This window comes from Lycorma delicatula, chromosome 11 (assembly GCF_047948215.1).
Source record: "Lycorma delicatula isolate Av1 chromosome 11, ASM4794821v1, whole genome shotgun sequence".
Classification (NCBI taxonomy): Eukaryota; Metazoa; Arthropoda; class Insecta; order Hemiptera; family Fulgoridae; genus Lycorma; species Lycorma delicatula.
The window spans coordinates 55,326,469-55,342,244 of record NC_134465.1 but is presented as its reverse complement, the minus strand read 5'-3'; the positions used below and the strand labels follow the sequence as shown (position 1 = coordinate 55,342,244).

The window sequence follows — 15,776 nt, the reverse complement described above, 5'->3', positions numbered from 1 at the left end:
AAGTTCAGGACTTTGTTGGTAGTAGCGGGGCTTGAATGATCCATTGATCCTGCAAGATATGCTCTTGGTATTTTAACTAATGCGGGGGATCTTCTGAGCTGGACAGATTAAAGGTTGTGAGACACATTTCCATGTTAAAGGTCTGTTTAACAATGTCAATGTCTGTTTTTTGTGTTAAAAGTGGCTCTTTGAAAAGGAAAATCCAATTTCTGGTTTTCCATGTTATGGGTAATTCGGTTTTTAATTCATTGACCAAAATATTAAGATGATTTTGGATTGTAGCTTCTTTTCTCAGAGTTACTCATCAGTAGAATAACCATGTTCTTGTTTCTTTGTCTTTTATTGTTCTCTTTATTACTTTTTAGTTTACATATATATTAAACCCAGTTACAGTTAGTGAGAAATGAATTTTATAGTTTGGAAGAAATTCCATCCCTGACTGATTTGACCCAGGAAATTCTGGATCAAAATCAGAGATGCTTTGTTAAAATAACAGAAGTCCATAGTATATTATTCTTAGCATTGTTAAATAACTGAAGTGCAATGAAGTAAATTTAAAAAGTGTACTTTTATTATACATTTTTAAAATAAATAAAACTACTTATTATTGTACCATTAACTATTTAATGAAAAGATTCATTTTCTCTGGTATTCTTAATTTTTTTGCTGTAATTGTTTTTGTTTAAATTTCTTGAAATTTTTATTTACATATGAAGCTTTTGGAATGCTATAAAATTATCTAATAGCAAATTTTTTTTTAGATGTTACTTCAAGCACAATTAATAAAATCAGATCAAAGTGCTCAGTTGAAACCATCGACTGTTATGTATGCTACAACATCACCGCTTTCATCAGTGATACCAACCCAACAAACTGGTGATAATTCTTCACCACCATCTGCTTTACCGACTATATTAACTACAGGTATGTTACAACTTTATGTAAAATTCTTCTTACTTTATTTCTTTTTTGTTTTATTATTTCTTAATGATTATTTCATCCAAAGTTTGTTTGAAAGAGTGGTATAACAAATTTTGTAGTGATTGAAAAATGTCTAAACTAAGTTAAGAGTAGAAACTTTCAGATGAAAGCCAAAAAAATAATTTTGTATGTTATTTTATTCCAGGTATACCATTAGTTTTGGATCCAGAAAAATTTCCAATTAATCGTTTGACAAATTCAAAGGAAAATAAACCAAAAGAAGGGAAAAGGAGTGCCCATAATGCAATAGAACGGCGTTACCGTACTAGCATTAATGATAAAATTATTGAATTAAAAGATATAATTTGTGGTACTGAAGCAAAAGTATGTTTTTTCTTTTAATATTTAATTTATTGAAGTGTTTAATTAATTTGTATTAATTTTTCAAGTTATAAACTGAAAAAATAAATATATATATATATGTATATATACTTATAAGGTGTCATAATGTTATAGTTGTTATTGTTGTTGTATGTTGTAGTTGTTAATTTGTTATGAGACATGAATTATTACTGAAAATAGCATAATCATTCTTCAAAATAACAAATATTCTATGTCAGGCTTATTAGAGTAGTGAAGAGTAAAACTCTTATTGCTGTCTTCAGCAAGCTGAATATATTTTTGCTTTTTAGGTTGCTAAGGCTATCAAAATACAGATGATTTTTATTTACAGCAAAGTTATTGCTAACTTCACCACAAGGATAGGATTGGCTGTACATTAGGAGTAAATTTATTATTACTCTTAGAGAGACAGTTTAATTAATGCCTTTGGTACTTCAGATAATTTACATCAATAAAGTTATAAGAAAAACATAAAGGTACTTACAATAGGTTACTTTACAATAATGTAAAGTAACAAATTAATGTACCTTCATTCTGTCGAAAACAATGCTTTGTACTAACACTGCAATACTGTTAAATAAGAAAAGAACTGAAAAATGAAAAAAAACTTCTGCACATTTTTTCCTATTATTAACTGATATGACAAACAATAATTTAACCTTGTGTAAAACTTATCAGACCATATTTGATTTCCAGCCTAATAAGTTGTACTCATTAATAACCGGAGGTGATAGGATTCCTAATCGACTGAGATGTCTATATGGGTTTTTGTAGTTGTTGATTTATCCCTCATTTAGTATCAGATTGTGAAGTTTGCTGTAAGTTTCACAGAAGTGTTCAAATTATATTATAATGATAGCATGTGATATTACGTCAGGCAGATCAGACACACATTTACTGATAATTACCAAGAATACACCACAGAATGATCCCTCATAATAGTATATTCTGCTGTGAATACATAACATGATAAATAATCTCATAGAAACTGTACACAATTGTGAAGACATTAAGATAAACTTTAAAAAAAAATGAATTAAACACTTTAATTATGTGAGATTTAAAAACTGTATAAATTTTATAAGAATAAGGTAGTAAATAAAGAAATAGAACACTAATCAAAAGTTAAATGATAATTTGGGGCTGTAATAATAGCCCCAAGAAATTGTAAACTGTAAATTTTTTTATTCATTTGTATAACTATATCACTATTTATGGTGGAAGGGTCTCTACTACTCGTTTGCATATTATGCACATTACTGTGACCCTCATTGAACTGCTGCACCTACTTACTAACCATTCCATTACTCATAACCTTTTTACCATAAACTTCACTAACTTTGCGATGAATATCATTGGTTTGATATTTCTCATGATTAAAAATCATTAAAACGGCCCTAATTTCACAATTGATGGAATTCTCAATTGACTTGAACATAGTAAACAATGCTTAATCAACTGTAAACAAATTTCAATGGTGTTTATTGAAAGTGGATGATATAAGAATTCATGAGAGTGTGCTGCACATGCTCAGAGCTGCAATCATAGCGCTGTGGTGGCAGTGTTAGAAAGAAACAGTACTTCCTTTCTGGAATTTTACCTTGTATGCAAGTTCAAAGTTCACTTTTATTTTTGTTTGTTTCAGCTTTAGAGAAAAATTCATTAATATCTTGTTGAATAGAGTTAATTTTAATTTTGTTTATTAATATAACAATATTTGTTATTTTTTTATTATACAAATTTAGTAATTCTATAATAATATATATATATTTTGTTAATTCAGTTGAACAAATCCGCTGTGTTAAGAAAAGCAATTGATTATATTCGGTTTTTGCAAGCATCGAATGCAAAATTAAAACAAGAAAATATGGCATTAAAGATGAATGCTCAGAGTCAGACATTACGTGATTTGTTAGTACCTCCACCAGTAGTTACACCATGTAAAGATAGTAAATATGATGATTCCATGGCCGGAGTTGGAGGTATTACACCTCCACGTTCTGATGTATCTTCATCACCATCACATTCTGATACTTCTTTACCACCATCACCAGAAGAATCTTTATATGCTAATGGTTCTGAGGTAAGAATAGTATGTGCTTTATTTATTTTATATTTCACAACCTCGGACTATGTTAGTAATTTTTAGTTAAAATACGATCAGGTGGATGGATGAATGTATATCTTATACTTTTTCCCCAGATATTTTATTCATTCACTAGTGCATGTTTTGTAAGAGTTTAGTTGTAAAACTATAAAAAACATCATCACAAAAATTACAGTTTATTTCAGTGTTGTTAATATCTAACATTGTGTTAGGTAAAATAAATTTTTTAATATAATGCAAGGTAAAATAATTTTTTTAATATAATGCAAACTTGTAAGTTTAGTAACATGATTTATCAATATAAGGCTTCTATGAGTTGCAGTCTCATAAAGGATAAAACCACTTCAGTCTGTTTGAGAAAAAGTTTCTCCAATTTGATTTTGATGAAAGATATCTGTTGAAAAATGTTTTATTTTTGAAATTAATTTCTAAAAGTTCATGAAATAATTAGAGAAAGGAAACGTTTTATATACTATTAAATTATTGTACATCATTGGCTAATTGTTTGTGAGTTATGCGAGGTATGTCTGTATGTGCATACATCATGCTGAAACTAGTCAGAATGGATTCAGGGATGGTCAAAATGGATATTTCCATTGAAATCTGAAATTTTTCACAATCACAGTAGTTCCTTTACTAAGGAAGTAAAAATAATGAAAATAAAAATCCACCTTACAATAGGTACCACATTAAAGTGGTTGTTTTTACTATTAATCTTTTTTTTCTTTTGTAAAAAAAGCATTACAGTATGTTTGTGTATGCACACTGTAAGACATATGATAAGAAGTAAATCAGTGTAGATAGATGTAGGTGCCAGCGGGCTGCTCTAGTGGTTAACTCATCATTGCAAATCAGCTGATTTCAAAGTCAAGAGTTCTTGGGCGCAAATCCTAGTAAAGGCAGTTAGTTACTTTTATACAGATTTGAATACTTGATCATGGAATACTGGTGTTCTTTGGTGGTTGAGTTTTAATTAACTACACTTCTCAGGAGTGGTCGACCTGGGGCTGTACAAGACAACATATCCTCATTCATACATATCCTCTGAAGTAATACCTTTCGGTGGTTACGGAGGCTAAACAGAAAAAGCGAGAGGTAGATGTAGGCTGTATTTAAAGTTAATATTGTTATTATAGGAAGTATTATTGAGAAAGGAATGAATTAATTAGAAAGAAATTTACATATCTATATTCAGTCTTGTCAGATAGTAACTTTTGCAATTTGTCAAGTTTGCATGTTTTTTTTTTTTAATTTATGTTTTTAAGTTTAAGTTAATGGTATTCATACATTTAATTATTAATTCTTCATTATTTTATTTTTTCATATTTTATCTAGCTACATATTTGTAAAATTATCAAGTCTGTAGTTCAAGGTACATAGTTTATAGAGAAGTATCCGACATCAATTTTTTTTGGTAGCAGGTTGGGTGATAGCCTTTGGCTAAGTGTTTTGAAGTAGGGAACTCATTGAAGGAACTTATTTTGATGTTTTTTTACTGAAGTATAATTTATGTGCAATTGTAATTTATAATTTATTTGCATTTTCTTAATCACGTATTCGATTAGATCAGTAAAATTCATATTATTAAATTTAAAGCGGAGTAAACAAAACCGACGTGATTAGATTGTTAGGTAATGTATCTAGACTTAACTATTTAGTTGTCTTTATTGCTTTTTCATTTTTGTTTTTTCAAACTGTCATTTTTTGAGGTCTTTATATATTTATTTTTGTTTTACTTTTATACTGGACGTAATACATTTTTATAAGTAAATAAGAGTAGATTATTGCTTCTATGACTTGGTTGATTACATGTGATGTTGAGTTAATACTTCAAATTAAGATTTCAAAAATTTCCAGTGTGGAGGAATTAAATATAAGTAAATTTCTTTCTGATTAATTCATATCTAACTTAATAATACTTTACTATAGTAATTAATATTTAATACAGTAAATTAACATTGTGAAAAAGCATAAAACTATACTTGTGCTTAAAAAAAAAAAAGTGCTGCTCAAGGTCACTTTTAAATGGTCCATATCTCAGCCACTCTTAATAATTGTACAGATTTTTTTCACGGGTTTTTTAAACCACTATTTAAAATAAAAGTCATTTTATTTCAATTTTACAATTTAGACCTAATTTATATTAAATAGAAACATTCTTTCTATAGGTTTGTATTCAAAATCTAGGTTTTTAAACAACTATATTAAGTTATTACATGCTCACTTTACAACAATGTTATTTTTATAGATCTATTAATTTTTTAACTTGGAAATTTGTTTTATGTTGATATGTTATTTTAATTGTATTTTTAAAAATAGATTTTATTACTTAGAAAAATTGTTATGTTTTATAATAAAATATTTAAAAACTTGCTTTATAATCAATAAGTACGATAAGTTGTTTATTATCTATCAGTTATCAGAGTAGTAATAATTTTATTTTTGATTTTACATTATTTTTTATTGATGTCTATTGACTGATGAATTAATTCACCACAGAAGCTTATATGTATGGGAATATGAAAATGGAAGTGTATGAAAAATGCCATGCCTGACTGGGATTTGAACCCTGGTTCTTCGGATGAAAGCCCAACTCACTACCACCTCCGCCATAGAGATTATGTTACTTTATTTTATTATTGTTATTTACATAACACTGTAATTTTAAATATTCATTATAGGAAATTAAAATACATATTTTAAATTTGCAGATTCGTATTTCAGCTGAATGTAGAAATTAGAATTATTATATAACAATAATAATAATAAAAAATAATTAATTTGAATTAATCCCCTTTGATGAGTATGGTTTAAAATTAATCTTTTGAGCTGGAGTTTTGTTTTTTCTGAGTGACTCGCATTGTTGTAATGCATGCGTCTATCTTATTCAACTTCCAGTGAATTTTAAATGGGTTACTACAATATAAGATAGTTTCAAATATTATTACCAAATGTCAGATAAATAATCTTATGATATACTATATTTAAGTTCTTTATGTATTGTAACTATTTTGATGTAATGAAGCACAAATTATATTTATTAAACTTTTAACTATTGTAATATTTTATTTAATTGTTAGTAGACTTAAATTTTAAAAATATTCCATTAAATAATTTGGGTAACCATTTTCATTGCAGGACATATTAACCATTAATTAGTATAAAAAATTAGTTGACTGAAAATTAATGCATTAAAGGAATTGAAAAAAATTGTGTTAAAGGAGATCTATTTCAGTTAAGACATTTTAAAGTTTATGAAAAATAGTTTATTACTAAGCATTAAGTTAATTTATATTTTTATTGTTTTCATGAATAGAGTTTTTAATAATTATTTTAAACATTTCAGTTTGTGTTTGGTGATGTTTTTTATGCATTAGATTGTCATAACTTAGTAGTTATGATTTTGATTTCAAAATGTCTGTTTAATTATTTATTAAGAATATAATTATTTGGGAGCAACAAGAATTATATCATTACAAAATTCCTAAAATATACTAAAAGTACTAAAATTCTAGATTTAAATAGTTATTGAATTAAAAATGTCATTAGTTATTTAAAATTATTTAATTTCTGGAAATTTATTCGTATTTTATGATTATATTATTACCGTAATTAATTGGAAAAAGAAGAAAAGAAAATAGAATAAAAAATTTAGCTAAATTTTATTTCTTATGTTTTTGCAATAAAATTCCTTATCAGTTTTCCATAGCATTGAATCATGGATTTCTTTAATCTGTAATTAGATTTATAATTTGTGTGTATAATTTATTGTTTTAGATGAAGGAAGATACTGAAGGTACATTAAAGGGAATGCTGGATCATACAAGAATGGCATTATGCATGTTTATGTTATCCGTTTTGGTATTTAATCCATTTGGATTAGTTGTAGATCGGCTATCCAATCATAATTTTGATTATGATCCCAGCTTTCCAACGACTCCTATTAGTGGACGTTCCATTTTGTATTTTGGAGGTATATTTATTTTTTTAATTTTCTTTTTATTTACATTTTCAATTGGGTAGTAACAATCATTTTTATGTATTAGTTGTATTTTTGCCTTTATTGCAACTGCACAGTGTTATGTATGAGTGGAAATAAGGAAGTATTCTCTTTCTTATATATTAACCTCTCCTTTATTCTAACAAAAAATATCTTTTCAAAAAAACATTCTCTCAATACATAGTTTACCAAAGCCATAGCTCCTCAAAGCTTTAAAGTAGATTTTATTATTATTTTTTTTTTTTTTTAGTGATGATACCACATAAGCTTGTGCATGGCATATGGAAATAAGAATTTTGTAGTGTATGAAAAATGCCATATCTGACCAGGATTTGAACCCGGAATCTCTGGATGAAAGGCTAAGATGCTACCGTTCCACCACCACCTGAGATCGGCAAATTAGTAAAATATTTTAGGCAATCGCCAGACTCATTTGAAAAGCCTTGTAACTTTTTTTGATATGGCTGCAGCAGGATGTTCTTGTTTTTAGTGCACAATGAAAAAAGTTTTTACTGGGAATTAAATGTTAGTTTTTTAGACCATTTTATCCACATTTTCTTTCATTTTATCAGACAACATTTTTAGTTTACTTCTTTTATCCTCCTATCCAACATTTTCTTCATCAGTTATTTTTTTTTTTTTTTGATTTTAGATTATTAAATCCTTATAGCCATCCTATTCTCCTTAGTTTGCCTTCCTTTGTATTTTTTTTCTTTATTTCATTCTCATTCCTTACATTCTCTTAGTTTGTTTACCTTCCATACTTAATCCATTTATTTTTTCACTTTTTCACGATGAAAGTTTTTCACATTTTATTAATCTACTGCATAATAATAAAAAACAAGGTTGGTATACTTTGAGAGAAAATCTAATTTTTAAGTGTGACTTTTCAGGATAATGGGTTTTTTAAATAAAAATTGTTTTTGCCTTCTTACTATTAATGAAAACTTTTATAATGACTTTAAATATTGTATAAGATAATTCCAAAGTTGTTTGAATTGTGAATGATTTTCACATAACTTACAAGGCGACTTTTTCTACAAATACTTTCTTAGTAGATATCACTGTGACAAAAACTGGGTAAGTTTTCATATCTAAACTGAAAGGTGGGTAAAGTTGAGTCAGTAGGTTGCTTGACAGATGTATGGTGGTTCCCGTTTGTAATAATTTTTTTTTTGGGTTGATAATTCATCACATAAGCTTAACTTGTGGTTGGGAGTATGGAATGGAAATTATGTACAGTATGAAAAATGCCATGATTTGAACCTAGGACGTTTCGGCCAAACCGCTGAGATGTTACCACTCACAATTTTCATTGGTAAAAGTTAAATTATCCAATTTAACTGAAATTAAACAATCATTTCAGGTGTAAAACAGGTAGATATATTTAAAAAATATATATGAGGTGCGACAATAAAGTAATGAGACTGATTTTTCTTTGCAAGATGTGGCAACCCTGCAGCTTGCGTAGGCACATCATCTTTGACCTTGGTCTATAAGCTACTTCTAGTCCAAGTGGCACATTGATGCAACTGCTCAGTTGTGAGTTGTGCTGTAATAAGTGAACACGTGTTTGTGACTCTCGTCACAGAAATGAAACCGCAAAATATTGCGCAACGCTATGCCATTTCATTTTGCGTTAAATTGGGTGAAAACGCGACGACAACTTATGGTAAGCTTCAGAAGGCTTTTGGAGAGGAGGTTATGTCAAGAGCTCAAGTTTTTGGGTGGCATAAAATTTTTAGTGAAGGCAGAACGAATGTTGAAGATGAAGACCGTAGTGGACGACCATCAACCTCACGGACAGATGTCAACTTGACCAGGGTGCGTGAAATCGTATGATCTGATCGAAGATTATCCGTGAAAATGATTGCAGAAGAACTCAACATCAATCGAGAAATGGTTCGTCTAATATTAACTGAAGATCTTGGTATAAGAAAGATTTGTGCAAAAATGGTCCCCAAAATCTCACACAACAACAGCGAGAAACACAAAAAAATGTGGCAGCCGATCTGTTAGAACAAACGGAAATCAATCCAGATTTTTTGAGCCGTATTATCACAGGGTGATGAAGGTTGGTTTTTTCAATACGATCCAGAGACAAAACGCCAAAGTTCGCAATGTGCTCAAAGGGATCACCCAGACCAAAAAAACCTCGCATGTCAAAGTCAAAAGTGAAATGCACGCTTGTGTGCTTCTTCGATTTCAAGGGAATTGTTCATAAAGAGTGGGTGACTCCTGGACAAACAGTTGACCAATATTTCTACAAAGGAATTTTAGAAAGACTTCGTAAACGAGTTCTTTGTGTCCGTGCCAAGTTGGCTGATAATTGGATTCTGCATCACGATAATGCGCCATCCCATACTGCTGTCAGTACACCAATTTTTAACCTAAAAACAAATTTCAGTACTATCACAGCCACCTTATTCACATCGCTCCGTGCGACTTTTTTCTATTTCCAAGAGTCAAAATGGCGGTCAAGGGACACCATTTTCAAACAACACAAGATTTCCAAAAAGCTGTGACGAGGGTCTTGGAGGATATTACAGAAGATGAGTTCCAGAAATGTTACAATCAATGGCAGAAGCGCTGGAATAAGTGTGTGCAATCAGAGGGGAACTACTTTGAAGGAGACAACACTAAACATGACTAAAATGGTAAGCAACATTTTTTTTCACATCAGTCTCATTACTTTATTGTCGCACCTCGTATTTCTCTAATTTGTTATGTGGTATGTTTGTATACTGGGTACTTAATGAATAAAGCAAGGTCATGTTTTAACTTGACTTTTTGATATTTCCTCTATTTGTGTTTTAAGGCAGTTATGATAAAACAAATTTTATAGTAAGATATGTTGTTTTTAGGCAGAACGATCATACATACTTTTTTGATAAAAAATGGCCGATATCTTTCTTAAACAGGATGAAGGAAAGTTAGTGAGGAGATATTTCCATTGCCAGGCAAGCCCAGCAGACAGATTAAACACTGATCTCCCTTTCACTTCTGTAGTAATCTATTCTGGATGTCACCCTCCATTTCCAGTTTGTTCTTAGCATTCATACATTTTGTTAATTCATGTTGTATTCCTAATGTTTGCCTTTGAGATTTCTTGTATTACTTTATATAATCTTACCTTTCCCAGAATACTTGAAGATAGTTATTTAGTCAATAATGTCTGGTATCTTTGAAAACTGTGCTAATGATACTGTTAATACAGTAAGGTTATTTTTCTACTCGCTAAATTTTCCGCTATCAATTATTATAGACATATCCATTTTATATGTTTTTAATTCCGTTTCTATTAATTCATTTTTGTTGTAGAGTTCTATTTGTTAAATTCATTACAGAATAAACAAGGACTATTCAGAAGATTCTAGTTATAAATAATTAAAAATTCATTTACATTAAAATTATTTAATGTAAAAATTATTCATTTACATGAAATAATGACTGACATCTATATTGTAGTGGTATTTAAGTGCAGGTTGTTGTGGATTAGATTGAGACAACATTTAAGAATGTTTATAAGCAGGCCTGCTGTAAAATAATTGTTATGGCCAAATTCCTTACAGTGTCGTATTTTGCAGTTGGAGAAACAATTTTGCAGTATAAGTTTATTAATTTTTAGCAGTAAACAATTCAAAATGATTCCTTCATACTAACTTATAGAACTGTAATCATTTTTTTTATGTGGTTGTATTTATTATTTATTTTATTATTAAATAAACCATCTAGTACAGAATATTGAGTAAGTCTAACCTTAAATTTTCATGAAAGTATTTTCACAGGATCTTGCATCCTTGGTCATGATTGTAATAATTCCATTATTGCATAGTAAAAGTATTAAACTGATGGAAATTATTGACCCCACTAAGAAATTTCTAAAAGTATCAGAAAGTTTATTAAAAGATTCAGCTCGGTTTTTAATCACATTAATAGATAAAAATTCAATTCTAGATTGTATCTTTTTGAACCTAATAATCACATAATAAAATATTTAAAAAAAGAAGATTAAAAATAATAATAAAATAAACTATCTGTGTGGAATTTATAAAATTAAATGTAATGATTGTGATGATATTTTTATAGGAAAAACAAATAGATCCTTTAACACCAGATTTGTTGAACATTATATAAATTACAAAAATATTAAATTAGCTTTATCTACTAATATGGCAGACCATCTGATAAACAATAAACATCTAATTCTGATATTAATACAAATTTAGAAATATTAGAAATTAATAAAGATGACGTAAAATTAAATATATTAAAAAAATATTAAACAAAATTTCAGTTTTATAAACCATCAGATAGTGTTTGAGAGAGACAATCTTATAAAAATTTTATCAGATAGCAGCGGTAGTTTTCTTTATTTTAGATTGATATAATTCCGTAATTCTATAATAAAAATCTATAATCGCATCATGACTTAGGATGCGGATCCCAAGAAAGTACTTTCATGAAAAATTAAGTAATTAAGTTCTTAATTTTTCATGAAAGATATATTTTGTCTATTAATATTATTAATAGACAAGATATATCTTGTCTATCACTTAGTACAGAATAGACAAGATAACTTAGTACAGAAGTGACAAGACAACTTAGAAGTGACAAGACAACAAGACACTTAGTACAGAATAGACAAGATATATCTTGTCTATTCTGTACTAAGTGGTTTGCTTAATAGAATTTAAGTATATATATATATATCAGTCTAGAAATAGTTCGTAGGATTTGTACTACTGCTATTAAATAAATATATTTTTTTTCTGGTTGGTGCATAATAATATGTGAAATAGATTAGACCATTATAGATAAATTATATATATAAAAACAACATATAATATAAAAAATAGATGTGATTAAAGTACATATTAATTATTTAAATACAAGCATATAAAAAAAAATGTGAAGGTTTTATTAAACATGAAAATTACAAAAAATAATTCACAATTTAAATGGCACTATTGAAAATTATTTTGAGCTCATTTATTATATTTTAATTAGTATTATCCTGAAATTTATCAACAGAAAATGTTATCAACATTAAAGAAAATATTTTAAATAAATAGGTAGAAATATTTTTCAAATTTAAAAAAAAAAACGTTTTTGTAATTTATTAAAAATTGCAACGGAATTATTATAATGCGCCCTTTCTTCTAAGCCAAAGAATTATGTTGAGTTGTACAAAAATTGTTTCGTTGTCTGGTTTGGTAGGGTTGAATGTTGTTTTTTTCTTTTTCCTAAATAAGTGACTATTCTTTTTAGCAAAAATTGCACATTCATAAACACAAGGGTAAGTTAACGTTTTTAATTTTCTAAATATCAATCACAATTTGTGCCAGATAATGATCTGACAGCCCATTCTTGTATCTTAAAATTTCATTCTGACCTTTTTGAGTGATTCCCAAGAGACATCATACTTTATGTGAACATAATAAATATTTAATAATAACAAGCTTAGCGTTTTACTGAGATGCTTCAGAACAAAACATTAGGGTTTGATTTTGTTATAAATGAAATCAATTTAAATTTTGAAACTTGTTATAAAAACTTGTCAGTAAACACACAGAAGTTTTTCATTTATAAAAAAATTGGTTGTTAATGGGAATTCTATTCACACAATCAGTAATGTTACATCTACCTAACAAGCTTAATGCTGGTCTGTTACTTTCCTTAGGACTAAATGTGAAGAAATCATTATGCTTACATATTAGGATTAGGTGTAAGTTTACCACCCGGGTTGATCTAGTGGTGAACTCGTCATCACAAATCAGCTGATTTTGAAGTCTAGAGTTCTAAGGTTCAAATCGTAGTAAAATCAGTTGCTTTTATATGGATTTGAACACTAGACCGTGAATACCGGTGTTCTTTGGTGATTTGGTTTCAATTAACCACACATCTTAGGAACAGTGACCTGAGACTGTGCAAGACTACACTTCATTTACATTCATACACATTTCATCCTCTGAAGTAATACCTTACAGTGCTTTTGGAGGCTAAACAGAAAAAGAAAGAAGGTATAATTTGTTATGTTAGTTTTTAAAACTGTTTGACTGACCGATATTTTTTTTGTTTTAAGGTTCAGATGGAAATGGTACTATTTGGGAATGGGCTGGTTCATCTATCATGTTATGGGCATTTAATATTCTAATATTTGCTATTTGTTTAATAAAGATGTTTGTTTATGGAGATCCTATTCTGAATACAGACTCAAAAGCATCTGTTATATTTTGGAGACATCGTAAACAAGCTGATTTTGATCTGTCTAAAGTAAGTTTTTTTTATAATCTATTTAATTCTTTATAATGTTCTTTCTTTTTTGAAATTATTTTACAGCAGAAAATATCTAAGTTTTTTTTCCTATTTAGGGTAATATTGGTCCTGCTAGAAAACAGCTGTCTCGATGTTTAGATGTATTTTCAAGGCCATTACCAGTTACACGCATGGAACTTATAACTTCAACCATTTGGCAGGTGTTCAGACAGATACTCCATAGACTTTGGATTGGGCGTTGGTTAGCAAGACGTGCTGGAGGTTTTCTTATAGATAAGTAAGTGTTAATAATAATAATAATTAGTAAAATTAATTTATTTATTATTATTCAATTTTATAAGAATTTAGCTTTGTATAAATTTTTATTTAATTAAATTTTAAACACAGATTCCTTCCGTTTTTGAACTTGTTTGTTTTTGGAATAAATTGAAAAATTATATTGTTTTAATGACCAGATGTTCTTTTTTAATACTGATTGTAATCTGTCCAGTTTTACGTACAAATTTTTTAAAAGTTTTTAAACATAGTCAAATCTTAGATCCATGATTAATAAAAAAAATTGGTTAATAATAGCATGAAAACAGAACGCATTTGGTAGGAAAGGTAATGAAGTATCAATTATTTTTGCCTTTGCTGTGTGGGACAAAATTCCTATAAAATGATTAAAATTCTGAAACATCACTGATTTTTTACGTATTTTTACTAAAAATATTTTAAAATAAATTTATTTTTATTAAATAATTAATTTTAGACTATTCTGAATTGAATTATTATAAAAATTATATAAAAAATAACATCACTGAGTAAATAATCATAATGTAATGTTTTATAAATACAGACTGCTATTGTTCTGGTGTTCTTTGGTGGTTGGGTTTCAATTAACCACACATCTCAGGAATGGCCAAACTGAGACTGTACAAGACTACTGGTCATTTACATTCATACATATCATCCTTTGAAGTAATACCTTACAGTGATTCCAGAGGTTAAACAGAAAAAGAAAGAAGACTACTGTTGTGAAATCCCTGTATAAACATTCAGGTCCTTAGTTCACACTAGACTGCCTTGCTTTATCTTCTGGGTGGGTTATTTGTATTCACTGTGACTTTTGTGGGTAGGTTGAACTTTTTCACCATCTTCTCCATTTTGGTAGAAAAGATTTGTGGATATTGATATAGTTCTATATTGAGGGTGCTGGAAAGTGTAGTAGAAGCAGTGTGTGTAATTGCTGTGATGTGATAGCCCACCTATGGCTGGAGGGAATTTTAATTTCTGAACTGTCGTGTCAGTTTAACTCATTTGTTCTCAAACTGGGCGATAACACTCCCTTGTGGGCGCTGGATGCCTTCATGGGGGGGGGGGGGCAATAGAAGGCCTGCAGAAAGTAGGGGGCATTCAGGCAGTTAGGAAGGCAGTGGCTATTTAAAAAAAAGGCAAAAATTATATTTTCCTGATATTTCAAACTAAAATGTAAGTTTCAACTCCGAAATAGGATATGCCACGTTTAAAAACAGTAATTGGAATTGCTATTTTTTTAAGAGTGCTTCTTAAAAAGAGCAATTACAATTATTTTTAACAGATGGTAAGTTTAAAAATTTTAGGGGCGCTAGAAAATTTTTGATTCTCATTGTGGCTGGTGGTTGAAAAAGTTTGAGAATCAATGGTTTAACCTGTACCTTACCTTCTACTTCCACCTAAAATATAAAAATACCAAATTTAAATGAATCTATTCCTTCCATGATAGTTAAACACGAAGGTTCTAATATGAATACACAATCTTTATTCTCTGATTATAGGAGACAATTATGTAAAAAAAGGTGGTTTTAAAAATATCAAGACACTATACAAACAGCAATAATGCTATAAGAAATCATAATACATATGTATGCTTTCAGCTTAGCTTATGCGATTACTGTTGTTTAATTTTAATATCATTTCTTTAAAATGTTTTACTGTTGTGTAGATAGTGAAATGATAACCAACCAGTAAAATAAATATTAATTTAACAAATGAAATTAATGTTTGGTGTAATTTGGTTGTAATGGCATCCAAATGCCCATATAAAGT

The 15,776-nt window shown here is 28.7% G+C and overlaps 1 protein-coding gene across 4 annotated transcripts in view; it reads left to right on the top strand.

Annotated features, from left to right (window-relative positions):
- The window catches only part of SREBP (Sterol regulatory element binding protein), a 58,016-nt gene that overhangs the window by 9,147 nt on the left and 33,093 nt on the right, over positions 1-15,776 (top strand). For all 4 annotated transcript variants that reach the window (XR_012758240.1, XR_012758241.1, XM_075378588.1 and 1 more), the window contains exons 3-8: positions 762-924; positions 1,127-1,305; positions 3,107-3,406; positions 7,208-7,403; positions 13,516-13,706; positions 13,805-13,986. Coding sequence is in view for 2 of the 4 variants with exons in the window: in XM_075378588.1 (XP_075234703.1) it covers positions 762-924; positions 1,127-1,305; positions 3,107-3,406; positions 7,208-7,403; positions 13,516-13,706; positions 13,805-13,986 (1,211 nt within the window). In the remaining 2 variants the exon portion in view is untranslated. The remainder of the gene's footprint in view (positions 1-761; positions 925-1,126; positions 1,306-3,106; positions 3,407-7,207; positions 7,404-13,515; positions 13,707-13,804; positions 13,987-15,776) is intronic.